We start from the raw sequence: 23,821 nt of genomic DNA on the forward strand, positions 1-23,821 counted from the left end.
GCACTCCTGAAGGCAAGAGGTGGGGACACCCGGTCAATGGGCCCAGCTCCCCAAGTGGACGAGCAGGTCAGAGTCGGGGGTCTGGAGGGATGGCTCTTCGCGGTCCTGGCAATCAGGTCTCAACAATCCAGGGTCTTACTGGAAGCCCTCTCACTTCTGCTCCCTCAGATGCCCACTGGGAACCATTCCCTGCTCACAGATGGGGACACGAGGCACAGAGAGGACAGGGGCTGCCTCTCCTCCGGGCTGTGGAGGGGCATGGCCCGACCAGCCTCTGGGTCCCCTGATGCCCAGCCTCACCCCTCTCTGCTCTCTCCTGCTTTGTGGCTCCCAGTCCTTGGGGCAACACCCATTTTGGAACGTTCTAGAGGCCCCAGGTCCGGGGTTCCCACACTGCTGGGGCCCCACAGTGCATTCCCGTGCCCCTCTGACCCCTAGCCCCTGTTTCCATAGCGACAAGAGGAGAATCATCCCTCTCCACCCCAACTGAGCCAGCACGTGGCCATGGCCACACGCTATATTTGTCGGGGGGATACCAGAGGGATTTGGAGATCCAGCTCAGGAAGCCGGCTACTTGCTCTGCAGAAATGGATACTAGCAGAGCCCGGGTCCTTCTGCCAGAGCGGGGGCGGGGCGGCAGGGGAGACCCAGGCAGGGGGAGCATTTCGTGGACAGGCCGGCCGCAAGGTTAACACCCTTGGGTGAACCGGGACAGGGTTCCTGCCACAAACGTCCCTGCCTTGGTGGGCTCGCTCCGCAAGAAGACAGACCAGGGGTGCAAACGCTCCGTCCCCCCACTGCCTGGCCAGGAAGGCCTGCGAGCCGCTGACATTTGCAGGAGGGCCAAAGCAGGAAGCAGAGACCACAGGATAATTAGAGCTCCCTGGGGGTGTGGCCCGCGGGGATTTGGGGAGTCCAATGACGCAGGCGCGAACCCTGTATCAAGGTCACTTACATCGTGCAGGGGGTAGGCAGCCGAGTAAACACCATTGGCCAGCAGGCTCGTGATACCTTAAAAACAAAGGCAGAGGGAGGATTACGGCCCAGGTACATCTCCCGCCGCTCTCTCTGCAAACAGAGCAGTCCCAGGACCGTGTCAGTTGCTGAGAATTTTCGCGAAGGCCACTGCACCGGGGCACAGAGGGCCAGGCCACTGCTCTGGCGTTTCCTCCCCGGGTTCCACCAGGAGACGGTAAAAACATGCTCTATTCGCAGGATTAATAAGACACAGAGGAAACCCCAAGAGACAGTCACGCCTGGGAGGAAGGAGGAACCCGAAGCCTGCGATTTTCCAACTACCCACACCTGCTCGAGGGCAAGCCTGCAGAGGAAAGAAGGTGGATTTCCAGGGGTTAGAGAAGCTGAATCACGAGGGAGATTCGGGGGAAATTGATGGTGTCGGAAAACACACATACAATTTGGAATTAGATTTCAGGTTGATTGGAAAAGCCAAAGGGGGGGGCCTGCGGGCCCCGCAGGGGGGCGGCACTTACCATATTTACTACATTTTCGCCTTTTATTTAAAAGGGCAGAGTCCTTCTTTCTTCCCTCTCCTTGCCCTCCATGCCCTGTTTGTACATCGGGCTATTAGTTACACGAAAACGTCTCAGGGGACCAAAGCTGCGTTCGGGGGAGAAAGCATTCGCTCACGGCGGTCCGCACGCCTGGGGGAGGCGAGGTAGTGGCCGAGGCCTTGATGGCGGCCAGACCCTGCCCTGGACACGTTGGGCAAGTCACCACACCTGCGCCTCCCAGAACACGGAGGCGAGCCTTCAGCGCCCAGCCCCAGGAGGCCGTGCTGTGGAGGGAAGGCCAAGCCGGCCACGCGTGGAGATGGGGGAGAGGGGGGCTCTGGAAAGCCTGATCTTGTGCACACCCTCGGGGGTCAGTGCTGCCCCAGAGTCTCCAGGAGCCCTTTGCTGGTCACGGAACCCTGGCCTGGTCAAAGAGGCTTTGCAGGTGGTGAGCGGGCCAGCTGTCTCAGTGGCCTAGCCGGCCCCCCCTTTATGACGCCAACGGGAAATAGTGGGGAAGTGTCTTCCTGAGACTCGCTTAAAAACAGCCCATCTCCTCTGTCAGTGATCTGGAATGATCAGGGTGCCGGAGAGGTGCTCTGAAATCTAGACTAGAGGCAGGTGGGAGCATCCAGCTAAAGCCCACGTGTGTGAAATTCATCTGTAATAAAAGTGGATGTGGGTCTGATTCAGGTTCACTGCCTCCTCACTGTTCTAGAACACTCAACACAGGAATGCCCCAGGGCCTTTGCACAGGTCTGGATCCCTCATTTTCTTCAGATCTCTGCTCAAGCATCTGCATCTCCTCCTCGAAAAGGCCTTTTCCCATCATTGTTCCTAAATCCCTGTGGCAGCCTTCCCAACCGCTACAAGATGATGTTCTGGCTTTTCTGATTATTATCTCTTTCCTCCCCCAGAATGTAAGTCCCCTGAGGGGGGCAGAACCCACCAGTACTTTCTGCAAGTTGAATGAGTGAATTTGGAGGTGAGGAGGGCTTTCAGACAAGGCAGCGAGGTCAAACGGGGGTGCCGACTAGGACCCCTGATCTATCGGCCCCGTTACCAGGTCCACCAGAGAAGGGGGGGGGCATTCACAGATGCCCGCCCCCCGAGATGACCCAGAGCAGGGATCAACTCTAGCTGGGAAGTTCCCAGACCCTGGGCTCTTTGCAAACCTTTGGTGCAACCACGCGGGTCTGCTCTGGAGGGGACCCTACAGGGACCTACAGGAGGACTTAGGTCTAGGACAGAAGCCACACTTCCTCCCACCCCAGGTGACTGGGGCCACTCCGGACACTCTCGCTGCTTCTAAGGTGGGCTGGGCGTATGGCGGACACTCGCCCCAGGCTCCTCCTGACCCCTGGATGGGAGCCTCCTATTTCCACTGACCTAGGACACAGGCTCAGAGACTGCAGGTCTGGAAGGAGTCCCTGTGACTGGCCGTCGGCCATCCTGGCTCAGACATCTGCAGCCCACCTGACCCTGAGGGTCCGTCATCTCCTCCTTGTGTCCTGGGCCCGGCCCCCCGGGCGCCCCCACACTGCTCTCCCCGCTTACGTGCCGCAGGCATTCCCCCGTCTGCAGGAAGCCAAGTGCGCAAGGAGTCTCTCCTGGGTTCACAGACCCCTGCCCACCAGCGCGGCCCCGTGGCCCTGGAGGGTGTGCGTGACGCACAGCTCTCGGTGGGCGTGCACGAGCTTATGAAGGAGGAACCCTCACAAAGGCTTTCCTTTGCTCTGAAGTGTTCGGTTTGGGCGACCTCAGCCCACAGTGGCCGGTGAGGGGCCCCTGCTGGGGTGGGGGTAGGGGTCAATGGGATGCACTTCGGGCAGGAAAATTGTGCACCTGTGGCTTGGGGTGTGATCCAGAAGGTGCCTGGCTCTGTGCCAGGTTCTGGATCCGGGCTGTGTGTGGAGGACGGGCCTTCCAGCAAGGCCCAGTGTGGAGCTGTGTGGGTCCTCAGTGGGGAGCCTTCCACTCCAAGCTGGGAGCATGTCCGGTGGGGGCACTGCTTTGGGCCATCCCCCCCCCCCACCAGAACCCCAGCGAGGTGCCCCTGGACTGTGAGGGTCAAAGAGGGTGACGGCGCCTTGGTCGCCCCTACAGCTTCCAGCAGCCAGATTTACCACCCCTGCAGGGAGAGGCTCGGACACCCCCGCGAGCGCCACGAGCCGGAGAGAAGGACACCCCGTACAAGAGCCCCGCGGGCCCGGAGCAGCTCTCCTGTCTGACGCAGCTACACGGGCTTAAATCAAAACCTTCTAAAAACCCCCAAACCAGTTGCCCGCCTCCCACGTTGATGATGGGAGGCGAGATTAGGGCTGGGAGGGGCGCTGAGCTCAGGCCCCAGCTCCTCACCCATGCTATACTTGGCCTTGGTACACGTTGTTCTCTTCAGGATCTCATAGACCTGTTGGGGAGACAAGAAGGGGCGGATGGTTACTCGAGGCAGCCAAGGCACGCGGAAACCGTCCCACGACGGCCGGAAAGGGACGTGGTCGGGCCTGACCAGCGACAGGCACCTGCTCTCCTCTGAGGACAGACGGCAGGCCTTTCTATGGACGCGTGTGCCGAGCGCCGAGGGTGTGCCGTTCTGAGGGAGGAGTTGCTGGGACGGGAGGACTCCCGTCTCTCCCTTCCTTCCCTCTGTGAGGCACCGACAGCATCCTGCTTTTCGGGGTTGAGAGTTGTCCCCGGCGCCCCGTGGGATGGGCTAATCTTAATCTCCCTTCCGGCTGGGAAGGCAGGTGGCATTCCAAGCCACGGGCACCCGGCTCGTAGGACCCCTCCCGGGTCTAGCCCCGGATGTCCTAGAAACCCGAGGTGGGGGCAGGTGCTGGGAGCCCTTCCCGGCCTGCATCAGGAGACGGCAGAAGCCCCTGCAAGGTCCCACGCCACCCCAGCCCCGTGCCCCCTTGACTAACAAGACATCTCACTTGGTGACCTCGGGAGCCCCAGCTCGGGAGTCTGCCTGCCTCTGGCCCTGGCTTCACCACGTGCAGATGTGTGGTCTTGGGCAAACTACCTCATCATCCCATGCCTTAGTTTCCCTACCTGCAAAATGGGGTGACCGTGACTGGCCCTCTGGCTCAGATGTGACCGTGAGAGCAGCAATCCTCTCTCCAAGCCCTCGGCTCCCCCACCGGCTGCCAGCGGCACGGCCCTGCCCCTGCCCCCTGCATCTCCATCCATCTTGGCTCTGGCCCAGCGACCTGGCCTCCCAGCACTCTGCTCCCTCTCCAAACCCTCGCCCGAGAACCAAGGTCCTCCCCCCTCGATGTCCTTCTGCGAGAAGCACTTGGTCCCCAAGATCCCACAAGAAGTGGCCACCCCCTGCCCTGCCTTCCCCCTTGCTCTTGTCCTGGAGCTCTTGTCCCTCCCACCTGCCATAAAGGCGCCCATTGCCTCCTGCTTCCCTCCCACCAGTAAAGCAGCCGGTGACTGCATTAGTGACCCACTCAGGCCATATCCCCGGTACCCCTGCATCTAACTGGGGGTCCCACCCTGACCTCGCTGACTCTTCCAGAATAACCACCCTCCCTTCAGTGGGTCACGGCCTCATTCATGACCACCTCTAATCCCATACCTGCCTCCACCTGCCCTCCCACAGCTGGCCGCTGGCCATCATCTTGCTCGAACAGATCTGACCACATCCTCAACCTCGCCCTGCAACCATCTATGGTTCCCTGGCACCTGCAGGCTGAAAGTCTGGGTCCCAAGACCAACGCAATCAGCCCTTCCTGCTGACCCTGACGCCTACCCACTTGCGCGCTGGGTGACCCTGATGACAGGAGCACAGGGAAGGAGACAGGGAGGGCTGTTGATCTCCATACCTTTGCCTAGAATGACCTCGCCCCAGCGCCGGATACTGTCGGGTCTCCAAGGCCATGGGGCCGGACTACCCAAGAACAAAGTTTCAAACTGTCCGTTTCTCTGGAGCCTCGGCCGGTTTACAAACCAGCCTTTGAGTTCCCTGGGGGAGAGCCCCTGAGCCCTCCAGAGTGAACCAGACCCTTCAGTGACCAGTCACTGACAGAACCACTTTCTGCACTTCGGGGTCACGGACGGAGCCCTGTTTCACAGCAGACTCCCAGTGAGACGGGGTCTGGAGCTTTCCATCCACCTATGCCCCTCCCCCAAGAGCAAGAGTGAATTCACGAATTTGCACCCTGCCCCATGCTTTTGGGGAGCATCTGGGCAGCCGCAGGTCATGTGACTTCAACATTCATGTTGAAACACACACGTGACTCGGTTTCCACAGCCGGTCATTCCTCCAATCCTCTATTTCCTAAAGATGCAGAAAAAGTCAACGTGGCTGCTTCTCCCAAGGGGTTGGTCTCTGGGGGAGCTCCTCCCCTCCCCCCCGGGACACCTGTCAGCCCCGAGACACTCCAGCTGGCTGATGTCTTCCCATCAACAAGTTCCTTCTTATTTACTACGATGAGATTTAATTGCTAAGATTAAGCAGTAACACGGGTCAGGTAAACCACCTCGCTGTGGCCCAGGCCGCCCTGCACGGAGGGGCACCGCGGCGCTCTGAGCGGGAAGCCAGAACCATTCTCGTTCTGATGCGGGCTCGGTGCCTCCCCAGGTCACGAGGCTGGGGGCGGACAGAGGGCAGCAGACGGGACCCGGATCTGTCTTCCCGGCAGCGCCCCGAGCCCCCCTCGCCAAAGCAACCTGCCGTCCGTGAGGGGCAGTTATCTGCTCGAGGTCCCGTGGCCACCCTGCACCTCTGCCCCCCAGGCTGGGCTTCTGGGCGGGGGGCGGCGGCAGCAGTAGCACCCGAGGCTTGGCTGCCACGTTCATGGAGAAAAGCCGGGTCCTGAGCCGTGCATGGCCCAGCTTGGCCGGCGGACACGTTGGCGGCCGATGGATAAACATTAAACCAATACCTTGAAGAGGGCAGGGCGGCCTGGTCCGATTTCAGACTTCATTCTCTCCTCTGGCCCAGCCCCGGAAATCTGCCTGCATCACACCACCCCTCCTGCCAGGTCCGCCCGCCCCCCCTGTGCAGAGACTCTGCGGCCGGGGCCCTGCCAGCTCTGCTAAGGGCCTGCGCAGGGAGGCCGGGGACAGGTGCTGGGGGGTCTGGAGTCCCCCTGCCCTTTCCTGTGACTCCACCTGGGGGAGGAAGGGCGGGGCTTCCCCTGCTCCCCACCCCCCAGCAGCCCCCCTCTGCTTTATTATTCTAATTATCGCCGTCACAGGCAATTAGAGCCGCTTCCACCTGGAGGAGCTTTGGTGAAATGAAATTATCAGCCGCTTCTCCCAGGGGCTGCCTTGCTGGGGAGCCAGCGAGTCCCACAAGCCGTACTTACTATCGTGCTCCGGGTTTTGCTGTCGAAAAAGGAATCCTTGTCAGACAGGTCAAATCTGTTGAAATAGTGAGAAGAAAGAGACACACAGTTCACCGGAGTCGGCTCTCCGGGTTTCCAAGGCCCTGGGAAAGCACACGGTCCCTGTGAGCCGTGACCACGACACTGGGCAGATGTGCCCCGACCCTGGGCATCTGGAACAGTCCGTGTCACTCCCCCAGCCCCCTCTGGGAGGCCTGGATACCCACACCTCCCCACAAGGATCTGCTTCCCTCCATCAGATGCTCCCAATACTCCACAGTGTCAGTCCTGAGGTCTTGGCCCCCACATATTTCCTAAGGTTGCCTGAGGGCAGAGGGGAGCCTCTGGGAGAGGTCGCCCACTGCCCCAGGCGCTCAGGGTACAGCCGGGGAGGGGGGCTCCGTCCCCATGGAGCCTGGAGCTCAGCGGGGCCTGGTAAGGGGTTTCCAAGTGAGGCAGCCGGGGCAGAGCCCAGGGAGGCCTGGGGTGCTGCGGGTCCTAGAAGGAGGGTGCCCTGGGATCCCCCGTCCTGCAGCCTGTGTAAGGAGCTGGGCTTGGGGCCGCTTTTTACAAATGTCTTATTTGGGATCCCAGGGACCATCAGGACATTGGAGAAATAACCACCGAGGCCAGCGCTTGGCCCCTCCCCGTGACTCACACCCTTGCCAGAGCCGAAGCCCCAGCTCTGAGCTGAGAAACAGCTCTCCGCGTCCCGTGAGACCGGTGGCATCCTGGAGAGCCCCCCTGCCCCCACTTGTCATCCACGTCCCTGTGGGTCCTAGAGCCCGAGTTCTCTCTGTTCCCACCACTGCTCACGCTCCAGTTCTGAGCAGCGAGGCCCCACCGACCCAGAGGGTGATGCCCCACTGCCCCTTGGGGGCAGGGTAGGATGGAAGGTTCCAGAACAGGTGCAGCCCTGCCCGGCAACCCTGCTGGCAACACGTCCCCTGAGCCTCCAGCTGTGGCTGCCTTTGTCCCTGCCTCCCAGAGCTCGGCCCCTTCGGGAGCCCGGTTAGCCAGACCCTCTCCCAGGAACACGGACCCCGGTGGGATGGGGCTGCAGGGGCACGGAGAGGTGCCCAAGTCCCTGCTTTGGGGCTTTGAGCCAAGCCGCGTACATGCCCTCCCTTGAGCCCGTGTGTTTTCCCGAATGTCCCCCGACAAGAGAACAAGACTCATCACCCTCCATTCCTCAGTTAACCGCGATCTTGGAAAACATCCTTGAATCTCTTCTGGACTCAAGACCTACGAACTGTTCAGAGAAAGTGCTTCAGGGGCTGAAACCCCCACTGCTTTGGGAGGACAGAGAGCATCTCTGGCCTCAGGGGACTGTCCTACAACCTGCATCTCCCTTGTACCACGATGGTCATGTACCACGCTGCAGGGTCCACACAGCAGGGCCCTCGGGGAAGGGGCGAGCTGGGCGGGATGGGGGAGGGGGGAAGATTCCCACTTACAGGTGCTGCTTCTCCCGGGAGAAGGGGTAGGAAAGTCTCTTTGTGGTCTGGGGTCTGTGCTCGGCCACCTTGGGCTGGATGGGGTCCGTGATTTTCTGGAGCACGGAGCTGATCTTCTTCAGGAGGCCCCGGGTCTCGTCAATGTGGTAGAGCTGCAGACCAGATTGGGAGGGGGCGTCCATGGCATCTGCTGGGCTGTGACCCTTGGAATCTATTCTCAGACGGTCACAGGACTGTCCTCCCCGCCCCCGTCCCACGGAGATGGCACGTCCTGCGAACAGAACTCGGGGAGGCAGAGTAGCCCCCACTGCGCCCGGTTTCCAGACAAACCCTCCAAGCTCTGACTTCGAAGACTGTCCCCCCAAAGTACAATCCCAACACGTTCCAGAAACCTGCCTTTGGTCTCGGCTTTGTCTCAAAAGAGGTAGCGCCCAGGGTCTCAGTGGATTCGGGGGCCCAGGGGCTGGGGGACCCCCGAGAACGGCTTCGCCCCCTCCCCCCGCTCTCCTTTCTGCCCAGGAAGGAGACCACGGCCGCCTCGCTGAGCTCAGGAGCCCGCTGTCAGACGCGGGCTCTGCGTCTTGTTCAGAGATGAACAAGAAAGTCCCGCAGGCCAGGCAGTGTGGTTAGAGGGGGCGGGTGAGTCAGCCACGACACCACGGGGAGGAAACACCGAGCGGGAAGTCTCGGCGTGTCTGTGTCTGTAACAGGTGCCCCTGACACCCCCCCGGTGCCAGCTCTCAGTGGGTGTGGTATGGGGTCTCTGAACACCCCTTACCCCCAGGCTCCGAAATCAGGACGTGGGCGCTCACTGCCCGCCCCCTGGGTGGCACCGAAGGTCACTCGGTTTCCCGCCGCCGAGCCCCGCCCACCGAGGTTCTCTGCCGGCACCTGCGGACCAGGGGGCCACGCCCCAGCACCCACCTTCTTTGTGGGCATCTTCAGCTTCAGGAACTCGGCCTCCCTGCACAGCACGTTCCAGGGCGCGTGGATCTTTACAAACCCAACCCCGTGAATCTTGGTCTGGGGGGAGAGAAGGCCTCCGTGAGCGTGGATAGCTCTGGGTCGGAAACCAACGGCACAAGCCGGGTTGACAGGTCAGCGGCCCCTCGCTCACCCCTCCGGGCACTGCCTCGATCCGCTCCCAGAATCTCCCCCTTGTGTGTGGTGAGGGGCCAGCAGGGCCCGGAGGGGGTCCCAGGGTCCAAAAGTCCGGAGGAGCTTTGAGGGGCCATGAAAGACGACCTTTCACAACTGAGAGCTTGGGCCCTTGTCCCCAGTGGGTGCACTCGGTGCCCCTTGTCCCCAAGCAGGGCTGAGGAAGTGAAGGTGACCCCCTCTGGACACCTTTCCTCTGTGGGGTCAGGCACCCAGCCATCCCCCAGGGTCCCTGGGCAGCCCGGGGCGGGGGCTCGAGGGTGGGCCTGTTCAAGCCGGGAACCCCCCACCCCCGGAACTGCTGGGAGCTTGGAGGAGTCGCCCCCCTTCACTCTCCCGGGCCAGCGGGTCTGGAGAGACAGGAGAACGAATAAAGGTGTGCGTGTGCAGCACAGCGTACCCCCCAGCCGAGCGAAAGGACGAAACGCGGCCATGTCCCGCCCCATGAAACCCGCCCGGGCAACGAGAGAACGGGAGTCGGCTGAGGCCCGGTAGCTGTGCTTGCGACCTCATCCGGGTAACGTTCCCACGATGCACGGGCCCATCGGGTCTCCGCGTGGGCACCTTCCGCGGGAGCCGTGACCGTGCTTGACTTTTCTCACATGAAGTCAGGGCGGCGCGGGGCCCGCAGCATGTTGTACCAGCGGGAGTGGGGACCACGCTCCTGAGCCACGCCGGCCACACTCCTGCTCGTGGGTCACAGGCACGAGCCCCCGGTGACCCTCCATTCTTCTCTGCCCCCCGTTCCCCGAATGTGGTGTTTAGGGGAGGTTATCTGGAGGTTCCAAGGGCAGCAGGGAGGGGACATGAGGCACAGAGCATCGGCAGACTTTCTAAGCATCCCAAGATAACCGCGTGCCCCGTGGCGTTAATGCCAACACAACAAAAAGTGAAGAAATGGGGCTTGTCCCCGAGCCAGAGCCATCCCTGGTGGAGGGGCCCACGGTCCAGCAGACTCCTCGAGGGGACCCCACGGCTAAGAGCCCAGGCTGCCCAGGATGGAGGGAGCACTCAGCTCTCCCTTCTACGATTCTGCGCTGTAAGGGACTGGCCGGGAGTCCCGGGGGAAGGGAATCAAGCTGCGGGAGGGAGGGTGTCCCAGCGCGGGCCTGGCCCCGGGCACTGGGGGTCGGCCAACGGGGGGCTTGCCTCTGGCTTCCAGACCCCATGTCACGTCACTGGTCTGGGAATGGGGATGGCCCACGGGTTCCCTGCAGGTTTTGGGGCGGAAAGCAATGGAGCCAAGGTCACTTGAGGATGAATTTTAAGAAAAACATCCTTGTGGGCCAAACAGTCACAGTCAGCCCGTGGCGCCGAAGCTCACCCCCGCCCGGGAGAACGCGGGCAGCTGGGCGGCCGGCAGAACGCTCTGGGTCAGGCCCGCAGACAGAGCGGCAGAAGGACCCTAGTGGCACCCCACCTGGGGAAGGGGACCACCGCTGGGGCCCTGGGGAGCCACCCTGTCGTGGGCCCAGTCCTGCTCAGGGCCTCTGCTCCCCAGCCCCACTGCCCACAGCAGCACATGCGTGGGCCCCACACGTGTCTGTCCACACGGCGCACATGCCCCACGCCCGGACGAAAGCCACACACGGGCACGGCAGTGGTGAGGAGGCCAAGACCCATGGGCGCTCCTGACCCATTGGTCCCCTTCCGTGCCCTGCTGTGTGTTTGCTCATTCGGTCCTCACCAAGAGCCTATGGGACGGGCCCTACCGCTGTCCTCGTTCTGGAGCGAGGACGCCGAGGCACACTCCGCTCATCAGACTGTCCTGGTTCTGTGTCCTAGTTCGGCTCTAACAAGTGACCACCGGGCTTAAGACAATGCAGACTCATTCCTTCATGATTCTGGAGCCCGAAGTCCTAAACTGAGGTGTCCTTGGGGTCACAGAGGGTCACAGAGGTCTTCAGAGGGAACTCTGGAGGCTCTTCCCGCTGCTGGGGGCTCCGAGTGTCCTGGGCTGTGGCCACACCCCTCCAGCCACCTCTGCTGCCACGTGGCCTCTCCCGTGGCTGTTTCCAATCTCTCTCTGCTAAGGACACCTGTCAGCGCACCGAGAGCCCCCCTCAGCCCAGAGATCCTTGGCTTACACCTGCAAGGACGCTTCTTCCGAATAAGGTCGCGCCTGCAGGTACCAGGTAGACACGCCTTCCCGCCAGCCGAGCTCGCCCTGAGTATGCCGCTGAGTACGCCGCTGAGTACACTGCTGAGTACGCTGCTGAGAGCCCCACGGAACTTTGTGCAGGGGCCAGTCTACACGGCGAGAGGCGCTTCCAAGAAGCACGGACCCAGGAGCTGGGGCCTGGAGCTGCCTCCGAGGCACGAGCCAGGACCAGGGCGCTCAGTGCAGAGACCCTACAGGCGAGCGCTCAGAGGTGGGCCGGTGCGGGGCAGCCTGGGAAGAGCCTGGAGTCCTGGCATGGCCTAGGTCGGGGCACACGGGCACAGGCTTGTGAACAGACCTACGCCAGCAAGAGATGGAGGACCCAGCCTGGGGGCCGTGGAAGGGGGCAGCCCAGATCCTCCTGCTGTCCTCCGGGGGCCGGTCCAGCAGGCACCAGATAAGCCGTAGAGATCGGGGGCCCGAGCTGGCATCTGGCTCCATCCCTCTGTGTCTCTGGCTAGTGGCGTGACCTCTCTGAGCCCATTTCCTCATCTGCAAATCTCTATAGCGTAAAGTTTGCTTCATAGTGGGAGGAGGCTCTGGGTTCTTAGCGTTCTCGCCCGGCCCCCCAGCTGGCAGGAAGGGTCCGTACAGTGAATGGTTACTGCTTCTGCTCGGGACCATCTCTCCGTGGCCACAGGGCAGCCGAGGCCATGCCGGCTTACGTGCGCAGTCACCCTTGTCCAGCAAGCTCGAGGCTGCCTCCCCAGCTCAGGGAAGACCCGGAGGACAACAGGACCTGAGAGGCAGCAGCGCCCCGGCCCAGGTGGCTCATGCACATGGGGCCGATCTCATGGGACGCCCAGAGCAGGGAGAAATGACGGTCGGGAGCCTGCGCACGGTAGAGCCTGTCTTTCCCCTTCCAGACCCGGGTCTATTTCTGGGCACTGCTCACCCACACACAGACCCAAAATATATCCTTCCCAGTCCCATGGAGAGTTCTCTCGCCGGTGGTCACGGAGCTGGTGCTTGCGGCCGGCCTGCCTGGGAAAACGCGCTCCTCTGTTGACGTGAGCAACGAGGTCTCTCCCAGGAAACATCTGGCGGGATTTGGGAAAGGGGTCGTGGGACCAATTCGGGAAAAGCACATACGGGATGTTCTCAAATGTGGTGCCCGGCCTGACCGCCGCCTGGCCCCAGCGGGAAGAAAGCACGAGACGGCCAGTCCCCCTTGCCCCAGCCAGGCCAAAGATGTGGACTTACCTGCGAGACCACAGACCTGCTGGGGTGCGGCCAGGGAGCGCCAGGCCAGGCTTGAGGCAGGGGCAGGGCCCCCGGGCGCCCACCGGACATGCCCACCAGGCTGGGAGCTCCCCCGGCGCGAACGGAGTGCGCTCAAGCCTCCATTCCGAGCCCAGCTCACACACTGTGACCCAACCAGAACTGTTTCTGGCATTTTCCTTTCAGAAGCAAGAAGAAAGGCACAAACGAAGCCAACATAACAGCCCCACAAAGGGTTGGTGGTGGTTGAGCACCCCTGGGGCTCCCCCCACGTCCCCACGGTCACCTGCGGCCCTGGATGTTCCAAGCTGGCGGGCTGGACCGTGTTTCTGCCATCTGGCCACGGCACCCCCCGTGGTGGCTGAGGCGTGGGCTGGGGATCCCTGGAAGGTTCGCACCAGGGAGGACCCTCCGTGGGCCGGTTCTGCTTGCCCTCGGCTCCCCGGAGAGCTCCCGGCAGCACCGTCTCCTCTTCCTGCCCTGCGGACCCACAGGCCGCTTCCTGCCCTGGGCACCTCATAGGGCGGACAGAGGGAACTAGGGACCCCGGTTGCCACTGCCACCAGGGGAGTCTCTGCAGCCACGCCCAGTGTGTGAGCCCGAGCCACGGGCATGGTGCCATGTGCCAGCAGGGACGCAGAGACCTTGCCTGAGTTCCTTCTGGAAGGGGAAGCCCAGGAGGGGCTTGGGCCCCGACCCCCGACGGCTGCCAGGCCTCGATGTCCTCAGCTTCTGACAGGGACCCTGCCACCCCCCGTGGGAGTCGTGAACAGGAAGGCCCAGAGCCCCTCCGGACCCTGGCCTCGGGATGTCGGGGCTGCCCTGGGGGAGGAGGGCCCGTGTTCCCGGCACCAGGCGTCTGTTGTGTGGAGAGGTGGCCCACGGACTCGCATGACCCACGTCCCCGCTTCTGCGGACCCCGCCCAGGCCGCCTGGGAGGAGTGGCTTCAGTCACTCAGGGACCGTGCCATCGTGCGCAGGGGCGACCAGCCTCGTGCATCATCGGGGCGATGCTCCAGGGTCAAGGCTCAGGCGAGCGTGGGACCAGCCGACGCTGCCCCTGCGGGTGGCCGAGAAGCTGTATGAGCACCGGGCAGGAGCATCTGCACCCCCGGCCCCGGCATGGGTCCGGCGCGAGCCCAGCGTGCTGAAGGAATACACGACAGGTAAGTCGCCCGAAAACAGTCACTCACGGTCCTGCTTCTGCGACAAGCCGGTGGAGGACTCACCCGCCCTCCACGGGAAACAGCACAGCGCGCGGGACAGAAAGTGGAAGAAAATAAGGATCGCGGCGGCAGAGCGGCTCCAGAGCGAAGGGCCCGGCGCTGCTGCGCTCAGAACTGCAACCAAGGTGGGGTCGTTCCCAGGACAGCCCCAGGCCCGCCCCCGGGGAGCTGGATCCCCCCAGAAAGGGCCTCCCCAACCCTGGGTCGCTGGTGCCGAGCAGAGCCGGACAAGGGTGGGGAGGGAGGGGACTTCTATCCCCTGTGTGCAGGGTCCTGGCCTCCAAACTCCTCGGCCCCAGTGGGTCTGGGAACCACAGCCCGTGACCTTGCTTCAAGGTGGTTCTGGCTCTAATGCCCTGGGATGTGTGACCGATGAAGCCCCTCCAGACAGGGGCTTCTGCCCAGGCCTCTGGGACCCCCGGGCAGGGCAGGCCCACCAGGAGGAGAGCCTGCACAAGGGGCCCCCTTCGCCAGGGGACTCTGAGCGGATTACTGGGATCACACACCAGCGATGCTTACCGTGCTTAAGAAAGAAACGTCAGGACAGAAAGGTCCTGCCAAGGACAGGAAGCCACTAAAAAAATGACACAGCCGATTTGGAAGAAGACCAAACAGAACTTCCAGAAATAAAAAAGCCCCGTAAGGAACATTAAAAACCCAACGAACCATGTTTGAAGGTCGTCCACCCTCTGGGGGAGGGGCCGCGGACGCTGGCGGGGCTCGCCCCGGGACCCCCGGGAAGGAACAAATCCGGCCCCCGCTCCTGCTGGAGCATCTGTTGACCTCTGTGACCTCTGGGGTTCACCCTGCCAAGCCCCCAAAGGGTTAACAGCCCGCTGGCAGAGTTCCCGAGGAGCCGGAAGGAGTCTACTTGGGCACCACAGGCCCGGGGACACAAGAGGACGTCAGAGCTGCAGCCTGGGGGCCGAAGCTTTTACCCCCGAACCCCGGCACCCGAGGGGACCCCGATGGTCTCGGGGTGCTTTAAAGACGCAGTTTTGAAAAGAATGTCCCACATTCCCTTTAAAATATGCATCCGCAAAGCCAAGGCAAGCCCAAGGGAAGCCAGGCAGGGGACGCAAAAGCCTCCACAGAACACGCACAATACACAAAACCCTTAAGGCCAAAGAAATGAATGTGAAATGGTGAAATTATGAATGGAGAACTCATACCTTCAGGATTAGACTAGGGTCCCTGACACCCCACTGTGCGGAAGGCCCACGGGGGAGGCGCTCAGCCCAGGGGCGGGGGCTGGGGCTGGTTCATGCCACGTGCTTCGGGGCAAAGAGCGTGAGGCAGGACGACCCCTGCAGGCCCCGCAGCCCTGGTCCATGCGCTCCGCCGCTCAGCGCCCCAGGTCTGGTCCTTCCACTTGTGCAGGGGGAATCGTTCCTGGGCTGGAACCGCCTTCTCATGGCGGGGACAGGGGGAGCCCACACAGCGGGGGGTGGGGGTTTGCTCCCAAACCCGTGGGTCCCCGGGGCCACCTGCCATCGTTTGTTTTCACACATGCAGACGCCAGGATTGGACCTCAGGCTTCTCAAGTCGAGGACCTCCTCTCACAAGGCCCCGGGGTGCTGACGAGGGTCTGTCCCCAGCCCCTGCAATGCTCAGGGCCGTGCCTGTCATCACAGTTGGCCAAACCCCAGAGCCGCCTCGGACTCCTGCGGGGGAAACCTGCTGGAGACCGCAGGAAGCCTGGCTCCGCCCGTTCCGTGCCTATGGCAACTTTTCTCCACCACCAGCCACGGTCACCTGGCGTCTGCGTGGTGCATGAGGGGTCTCCATGCCCCGGGGGACCCTGCTCCGCCCAGATTTGCCTTCTGGATCCCGTCTAGCCGGCGGGAAGCTGGGGACGGCAGCCTATGCCGGAGAGCTACAGGGGGGTTGCATTCACGTCCCCCGGATTCTCCCAGCCCTTCCGGAGGACAGAAATACCATCACGTCCATTTCACAGCCGGGGAAGCTGAGGTCCAGAGAGGGGACGCCACAAGTGGCCGAGAGGGTCTGAAGCACACAGAGGGCTCGGGGGCTGCCTCACGGCCCCGCTGTGCGTCCCGAAGCTCAGTCTGGAAACAACTGCTGCTCCTCGGCGTTGGAAAAGCAGCCTCCACACTAACGAAGATGGGAAACTCTTGCTGCCCGAGGCCCACGCCAGCCACGGGGCAGGAATGTGGGGAGCCTGTGTGCAGGGGTGAGCCCCGAGCGGCAGCATGAAAGAAAAGAAGACTGCAGGGTTCCCGCGTCCGGAACCTCAACAGTTCTGCCAGAGCCGGGGTCAAGTTCAACCTCGGGGCACAGCCGGGATTCTGGTGTGTGGCCTTCTCGGCAGTGACCCATGGACATAAATAATGTCCAGCAGGCTTTGAGGCCAGACTTGAAAAATGCTGATGGGTTTCAGTTGCAAGCAAGCGTGCGCTCCTCCTTCTAATGGGAAGCCCGGCAGCTGACCCCACGCTGTCAGACAGGAGGAAGGACGGAAGGAGAGACGCTCCTCTCCCTTCCTGCCACTTCCGGTCATGCTCTCCCGGGGTCTCTGACACGGGACCCCTCTTGGACCCTCATGCGTGAGACGGACATTCAGAGCCGCCCCCTGGATGGAAGCACCGAAGCCTGTCTTGGCACCCCAAGGTCTCTCTCTTCGGGGAGTCTGGGAAGCAGTTTTCAAACTGGGTTCCTCTGAGCCCACGGTGCCTGGGGAGGGGAGCAGGGAGGGAGGATGGGGACCCACAGGCCGAGGCTCAACATCTCTCTGTCCCATACACTGGGGTTATGATGAGAGTGAGTCTCCCCGGCTCTGTGGGCTCTTGGCCTAGTCTCCGTGTGGGGCTACCTCTGGCGAACCAAGCAGCGGATCAGGGCTTGCGTGGACACTGGCGGGCCCATCTCTGCGGGGGCTTCTGCTGGCTCGTGGGGAAGAGACCTGCACCTTCCTCACCCCTCCAAGGATGGTCTGGCCTCAGCAGCCACCACACACCCTGCCGGCTGGTTAGGGACACAGCTCAGGCCCAGCCCAGGCCCGCTGAATTGGAGCCCACACTTGGACAGGGCCCTCTGTGGGTTACGGGACACATCCCGGCCCCGCAGCGGGGCAGCCTGCCCAAGGCTGGACCCCACCCTCCAGGCCACCTGTGCTGATGTGCCCCAACCACGAGTCACCGCCTGGACCCCTATGGGCGCCTCCAGGGGCCCCTGCGTGAGCCACCCCACTCCTGAGGGAACCAGCCACTCTGGGGGACTCTCAGCTGCTGTGGTGGGGTGAAGGGGGTCCCCCAAAACAGACATCCGTGTCTTAACCCCAGAACTTCAGAACGGGACCTTATTTGGACATGGGACTTTGCAGGTGTAACCAAATTAAGACAAGGTCACATGGGAGGAGGGCAGGCCCTAAGTCCAACGTCTGGTGTCCTTGCAGGAAGAAGAGAAATGCAGAAGGACATACAGAAGGCGGCCGCATGAGGACTGAGGCAGAGCATGGAGGGGCACCTGGAGCCCCCCAGAAGCTGAGAGAAGCAGGGAGGATCCAGCCTGGAAACCTTCAGAAGGAGCCCGGCCCCGCTGAGATCTAGAATTGGGACTCTGGTCTCCAGACTTGTGCGAGACCCCATCTGGGTTGCTTTAAGCCCCCAGCAGGTGGTCACTAGTTATGATTGTGCCGGGGCACTGCCCGTTCCGTGCCCCCTGTGCCCTCAGCCTGGAAGGTCTTCCACGGGTCATCACAGGACGTCTTCACCACAGCAAACCTCCAGACCTGGGACAGAGGCCAGCACACAGATGCCCCGTCTGCGTGGGGCTGGCGGCCAGCTGTGTCCAGGAGCCAGGCAGCCTTGTGTGCCCACTGGCCTCTCAAGGAGCGAAGGTGGGTCATCTCTGTGCCTTGGTGGCCTGCAGGCAGTGCTGCCCAGTCATGGCCGCAGAAGGCTGGGCCAGTAGAGTTCCAAAGGGGCCCCCTCGGCCCAGGAGGCCTTACGGTTTATTCGCCAATCCCGCCTACGACTCCCTCTCTCTCCCTCTTTGCTCCTGCCTGCCCGTCCAGCCTTTGAAGCAGGGTTTCTCCCCCAGGAGCGAGCTTGGTTCCCAGGGACAGCTGGCAATATCTGGGAGCATTTTTGGTTATCAGGCCCCTGGGGACGCTACTGGGAGGGCTGCTCCGGACTTTCCAACCGCAATGGCACCGGGGAAGAGCCTCCCCTTTGAAGGCTGATTCTTTGCCTCACCCAGCGTTGGCGTATCCGATGGAAAGCACGGATTTTTCTCCCCAGAAATGCTCACATAAGTCCCAATCCCGCTGCAAACCAGGTAAGACTACGCAATCGGATTCTCCTGGGGGCTCTCCTGGGGGCTCTCCTATTTCCTGAACTGCAAGCCCTTTGGTCCTTGTAACTGGAGCACACCCCCAGGAATGACTCACTAGCCAGGGCATCTCTCCCCGAAAAAAGGCGACGGCCACGAGAGGTTAGTCGTACTGGCCGTAGTCCACGCACAGGCCTCGGAGGCCGCTCTAACCCGGATTCTGGTCCTGCCTGCCTCGAGGAGGGTGCGGGAGAGCACCGGGCTGCCGCGGACGGAGAGTTTTTCCAGCCTTGGGCCTTGTTCGTGTCCCATGAAAGGTCACGAAGCACAGGGGCCCTCGTAAAGCCCCGTTCCTGACGCGAGAGCCTCCAGCGGGCACGGCCCAGCCCTGGTTTCAGCCACCGTGGACATGCAGCGGAGCCGCGAACATCTCTCCTTTTTAAAACGGCCCCAGTCAGCCGTGGGAAAGCCTCCTGTAGCTACAGAGCCAAACCATCAGTGAAATTCGTGGGTCACTTATGGGGAAAACGGGGTCCTCTTTGGTGACAGTGACCGCTGTCTCTATGTTGGCTTTTTATTTCAAAGTCACGGTTGGGAAGACCGAGTTTCAAGAAAGATACGTGGGATGTCCCGGTCGGTTGGACTTGGAAAGGCGCCTTTCTCTCACCCTCCACAGGAACCGTAATACACGGTTCGGTATTAACAATGCCCCAGGAGACTCCGCCACGTCAAGCACCTTGCCCTTGACTCACGACCACCCACTGGTGTAATACGACTGCGTCTCTGTGCTGTGGAAGGGGAAGCCGAGGCCGAGCAGCCAGTGAGTCTGGGGAAGGACAGGCAGAGGCTCTGGGATCTGTTGGGGCCAGGGCTCCCTCCCCGACTCCCAGGAGCCCTCCGAGTACAAGGCTCTGAAGCCGTCGTGGGGAAGGAACGAGGGAGCGGAGAGTGCGTCGCTCGTGGAACGGACCAGGCAGATGCAGACTGCAGCCCCAGCTCCCAGCTCTGCACGCGGGCGCCACGGGCTCTCCCACTCCGACGGAGCCCGTCTGTCCCTCCAGCTGTGAATGGCCCCATCAGGGCGAGGTCTGCATAGTGGCCACAGTGTTTGCACGAGAAGCAGGAGGGCTGGCAGGGACAGGAAACCATGCCCTAAGTCAGCGACCCGACTGCTCCCCTCTCCTGAGGGGCCCGGGCTCAGGTCACGGAAAACCCCAAAGGCCCAGCGCATCTGCTGCCGAGGCCACTGCCCTGCCCGGGAGAGACCCCGCAGCGGCAGCGGGACTCGACGCTCTCACGCCCTCGCCACTCCACTGGGGACCCGTCCTGCGGCAGAAGGGCACACCCGCCAGACAGCCGAACCCCGGCAGGAGACCGCCACCCAGGGAAATGCTCCGCGTGCAACACGACACGAGGCGCCCTGGCCACCAGGTCCGCGGAGAGAGGGGCCCCACGGAGCAGCTCCAGGGTGCTCAGGGCCGACACTAACGATGCGGCACAGAGGAGAGCTCACACCTGCTCCCCCACGGACCAGCCGGCTGGCCCAAGCACCCGGGGCTTCCTTACCACGGGACCCAAAGCGTTCGTTACTTGCGGGCACAGTGGTTCTCAACGGTGAAAGGGCAAATAGGCCAATTTTTCCTTTAAATACCCCAGCCGGCTCACGGCTACCCCAGGAAGCCCGCTGACCCTCTCGCCGGAGCTTAGAGACTCCCGGATTCTTGGTTACTCTACACAGGGACCCTGTGGCCGGCTGCCGGCGAGCCCCGCAATGCTCATGGCGGGAAGCCCCGCCCCCGACCCGTGCCCAGAGAGGTTAAGGAGCAGGCAGGGGTGCACACAGCGAGCGTGCTGAGAGGCTGAGAGACGCACCCCCATCCCATGGGCTGTCCAGGCCCCCGCCTGCGCCCTGGGCCGCCCTGTGGCGGGTGAGTCAGTCCTTTACTCTCCCTGGAAAACGTTCCTTCGAAAGATTGTCAGGCTTCGCCAGGGACAGCTGCTCCGGGAAAACAGTGAGGGTCGCGGATTTCCGAGCACCAGAGCCCCCCCAGGGATCGAGCCAGACCCACCTCCCCACTTGACAGATTGAGAAACTGAGGCCCCAAGAAGGGCCAAGGTCAGCACCAGGAGGGCTGCGAGGAGAGCTCGGTCCTCGGCCCCCCTGGAGGGGCGCGTCAGGAGAGGGACTGACCGGAGCAGGAAGTGCCGTGACCCTGGAGGTCATCGCCAAGAAGACCTTACCCTCCCCCAGAGCAGATGTCATCGGGGTTGGGGGCGCTGGTTTGAGGATCCCCAAACCCCAGAACTTAACACACGATTGCTCCCCCGATCTCAACAGAAGCAGCCTTCACATCGGCTGTTCCGGGAGCCCCGGCTAACGCCAGAAAGGCCCCTCCCCGCACCACCTTCTGGAAACGGGGGGCGCGCCCACCCCGCGAGCCCGCAGGACGCAGGGATAGTTACGTCCTCGTCTCGCTCCAGCTCCAGGCCGGCCTCCAGGAGGTTCCCCTCGTACTCCTCCCTGCGGAACCGCTTGTCGTCCTCATGGTAGTCCACTGGGGGCTCGGGGCCCTCTGCCGCCCCCATGCTCCCCTTGCCAGGCAGGGGCTGGTCCTGGCGGGCGCCGCGGGCGGTCGGGGTGGCGTCGCTGTGCTGCACCCTCCTGGCCAGGGTCCTGCTGCCCGAGGGCCTCTTGGGATGGTACACCAGAATGTAGTCCACCTTGCGCCTGCCGTCCCGGAAGTAGAGGCCGTGTTTGCACTCGGCGTCGGGGTCCACGGACAGTGAGTTCAGGAGCTGCGGTGGGAAAGAGGGATCGCTGGCCGTCAGGGCTGGGCTCGCGGAGGGGAGCAGGGACCCAGCTGGACGGCCTCCCCCGCCCGCCCGCCCGCCTTCAGCAAAGCTGCGCCGCACGCCCGTCCCACGCGAGCGCCGTCTGGGGCTGGGGCAGCCACGCACACGTGGCCCTGTCTTCGTGGGGGTGACACCTGAGAAGGAGACACGCGCGTGATCACACACGAAGGCCAAGCCGGACCCTCAGAGCTCGGACGGGCGTCCCCGGTTCTTTGGAGCCGGAGCAGGCTTCCTGGGAGGGGCCAGGCTGCTCGCAGGGGCAGTGGGAAAGGCTGCAAGGCCCAGCCCCCACCACCTCTCTCCACCCCCCCACCCCCCACCAGAAGTGCTCCTTATTCTCTCCCGCAGGGTCCCGGGCAGTGCGGGCCGAGCCCACAGTCTGCACCAGCCAACCTCAGCCTTTGAGGGCCAGCGTGCACGGCAAGGTCATGTCGAAATGGCCACGGGCCCACGACGACCCTCACCTGGCCCCGTTCCAGCTCGGCCACGAGCTAGCTGCCTGTTAGGTCGGGTTCCCCGCAAAGCAGTCCCCGAGTTGAGCGTCTGGGTTCAGCGGTTTACCTGAGAGGTGGTCTCAGGGGCCGGAGTGGTGGGGGCGGACAGGCACAGAGGGAGGGGCCGACAGAGGGTCACTGCTGGTGCCCAGAGAGCGAGGAAGCTGGGTAAGGTTAACCACCCACAAATGGGCGTTAACGCCCCCGCCCGGCGCGTGGCTTCCACCTGCCCCCGCCCCAGAGGGTGCCTTGGGGGTGGGCGTGGAGAGGTGGGGAGGGGCCGGTCTCCTTATCTGCCTGGGGGCTTCTGCGGGGGGCAGTGAGATAGAAATGTGGGCCTGCGCATTAAAATTGGAGACCCTGCGCAGCTGTGATCACGCACGGCTGTTGCTAACGCTAAGCCCCGTTGCTGGAACTCCTGTGGGATTTCTCTGGTTACCGAGGGCTGAGGTTAATCAGCGAGCTGGTCTGCGGCAGTAAGAGAAACAAGTAACACCATGCGGGATGTATTCTAACCAGCGACCCCGCACCAGGGACGGTCCTCAGAGCCGAGCCCCACCGGTCCTGCCCCTGGTCTCCTGGCTTCCACCCCACTCCCGCTAACAGCCCGAGACATGCGCGGTCGCCCGACAACGAGGCCCTCCCGCATGGAGCGTGAGGCCGGCCTGTGGCTAAAGGCAGGCCCCGAGCCCCACGGCTGGAGGGTCTCCCCACAAGGTTGCCTAGAGCCCTGGGATGGCTGCCCCCACTGTGGGGGGCTCCTAAGGGCTGTGGCCACGGTTGGGAGAAGCAGCAGGAGTTCCCCACTCCAAGGCCAGGACACCTGGAGGGTGGGGGGAACCCCATGTGAGCAGGTGTCTTTCCAAATGCCCAGCTCAGGGGCAGGGGAAGAGAGGAGAGGGAAAGAGGCAAAGTGGGGGGGGTGGTGAGTGTGCCTAGAATATGGCAGCTGCTCAGGGAAGGAGGGAGAGGGGCCTCTGGGCTGGCCCTTTTGTGGAGTCTGGATTCCTTCACCCCTGGCAGGGGAGGGGGAGTCACGCTCCTGAATCTCAGGGTCCCTGGTCGGTCCCAGGACGCTCACAGCCTGACAGACCCCCAGAGCCGGCGGGCGGCTGGATGTACGCCATCCACGCCCACCTACGGTACCACGGGATCCAGCACCGCTCTGGCCGCCTTCACGGGACCCCATAGTGTAAACACCCCACTAGCCGGCTCTTAGAGGTGTTGTCCAGAGACTCCGGGTGCAGAAGGGCAGGCAGGGTGGGGGAGGAGGGAAGAGAGGGTGGAGGGAGGGGGGGGGAAAGGAAGGCCCAGCCCAGGACGCGTGCGTGGAAGACCCCAGCGTCTTTTGCTGGATCTGTTGCAGGAAAGGCGGGAAAGAGGGGTTCTCCTCGGTTTGTCAGCGAGGACATGGAGGCTCGGCGGCGAGGTGGGTCACAGCGCAGGTGGGAGGCTGAGCCCAGCCCTGAGTCCCAACCCCCCACAGTAACAGGGATGTGAGTAACGGTCTTGCACAGGGCACGTCCTCTCCCTGAGCCCTGATCCGGTGCAGGGGCGAGATGGTTTGGGTCTGCTTGACCCAGACAGAGCGGGGCTCACACCTGCAAAGCGCTCAGCCCAAGCCATCAGGGCCAGATCCCCTCCAGCTGACCCCAGAAGCCGTCTCTAAGCTTTGTGCCCAAGGACAGAGCGAGCTCCCTCGCCCCAGCTGTTCCCAGAGCCAGGAGGTAGGGTCAGGGTGGAGGAGACGCGTGGGGCAGTGGATAAGTCTGGGCTTGGTCCCACTCCAGCTACAAGGCCTGGGAGAGATTCTGCACCTGCTCTGGGCCTCGCCGTCCTCTGTAGGATGGGAGGTGGGAGGGCAACTTGCCTGTCCCTCTGGCGGCCGGGACGACTGTCGGAGGCACAGGACGCCCGTGTTGGGTGGGTCCTCCCTCTAACTAGCAGGCCCAGCCCCTGGGGCCCACGCTGCCCCTCCCCCCCACCCCCGCAACCAATCCCAGCACTGAGGGCTGGTTCTCCTCAACACCACAGGAGGGTTGGAGAAGGGGGCTGGCTAAGGTTTCCCTCCTCCGGGGGGAGGGGGCAGGAAAGCCGGACCCGGG

General features: G+C 63.0%; 1 protein-coding gene across 5 annotated transcripts in view; it reads right to left on the reverse strand.

Annotated features, from left to right (window-relative positions):
* The window catches only part of ANO1 (anoctamin 1), a 144,269-nt gene that overhangs the window by 47,940 nt on the left and 72,508 nt on the right, over nt 1-23,821 (reverse strand). For 3 of the 5 annotated variants that reach the window (XM_046014409.1, XM_046014408.1, XM_046014411.1), the window contains exons 3-9: nt 20,833-21,165; nt 9,235-9,333; nt 8,311-8,462; nt 6,836-6,890; nt 3,873-3,924; nt 1,494-1,568; nt 956-1,011 (exon numbers count right to left, since the gene is read on the reverse strand). In XM_046014409.1, coding sequence (XP_045870365.1) covers nt 956-1,011; nt 1,494-1,568; nt 3,873-3,924; nt 6,836-6,890; nt 8,311-8,462; nt 9,235-9,333; nt 20,833-21,165 — 822 coding nt within the window. The remainder of the gene's footprint in view (nt 1-955; nt 1,012-1,493; nt 1,569-3,872; nt 3,925-6,835; nt 6,891-8,310; nt 8,463-9,234; nt 9,334-20,832; nt 21,166-23,821) is intronic. The other 2 variants (XM_046014410.1, XM_046014412.1) reach the window with 1 other exon arrangement.

The sequence above is a fragment of the Meles meles genome, chromosome 8 (assembly GCF_922984935.1).
Source record: "Meles meles chromosome 8, mMelMel3.1 paternal haplotype, whole genome shotgun sequence".
NCBI classification, from domain to species: domain Eukaryota; kingdom Metazoa; phylum Chordata; class Mammalia; order Carnivora; family Mustelidae; genus Meles; species Meles meles.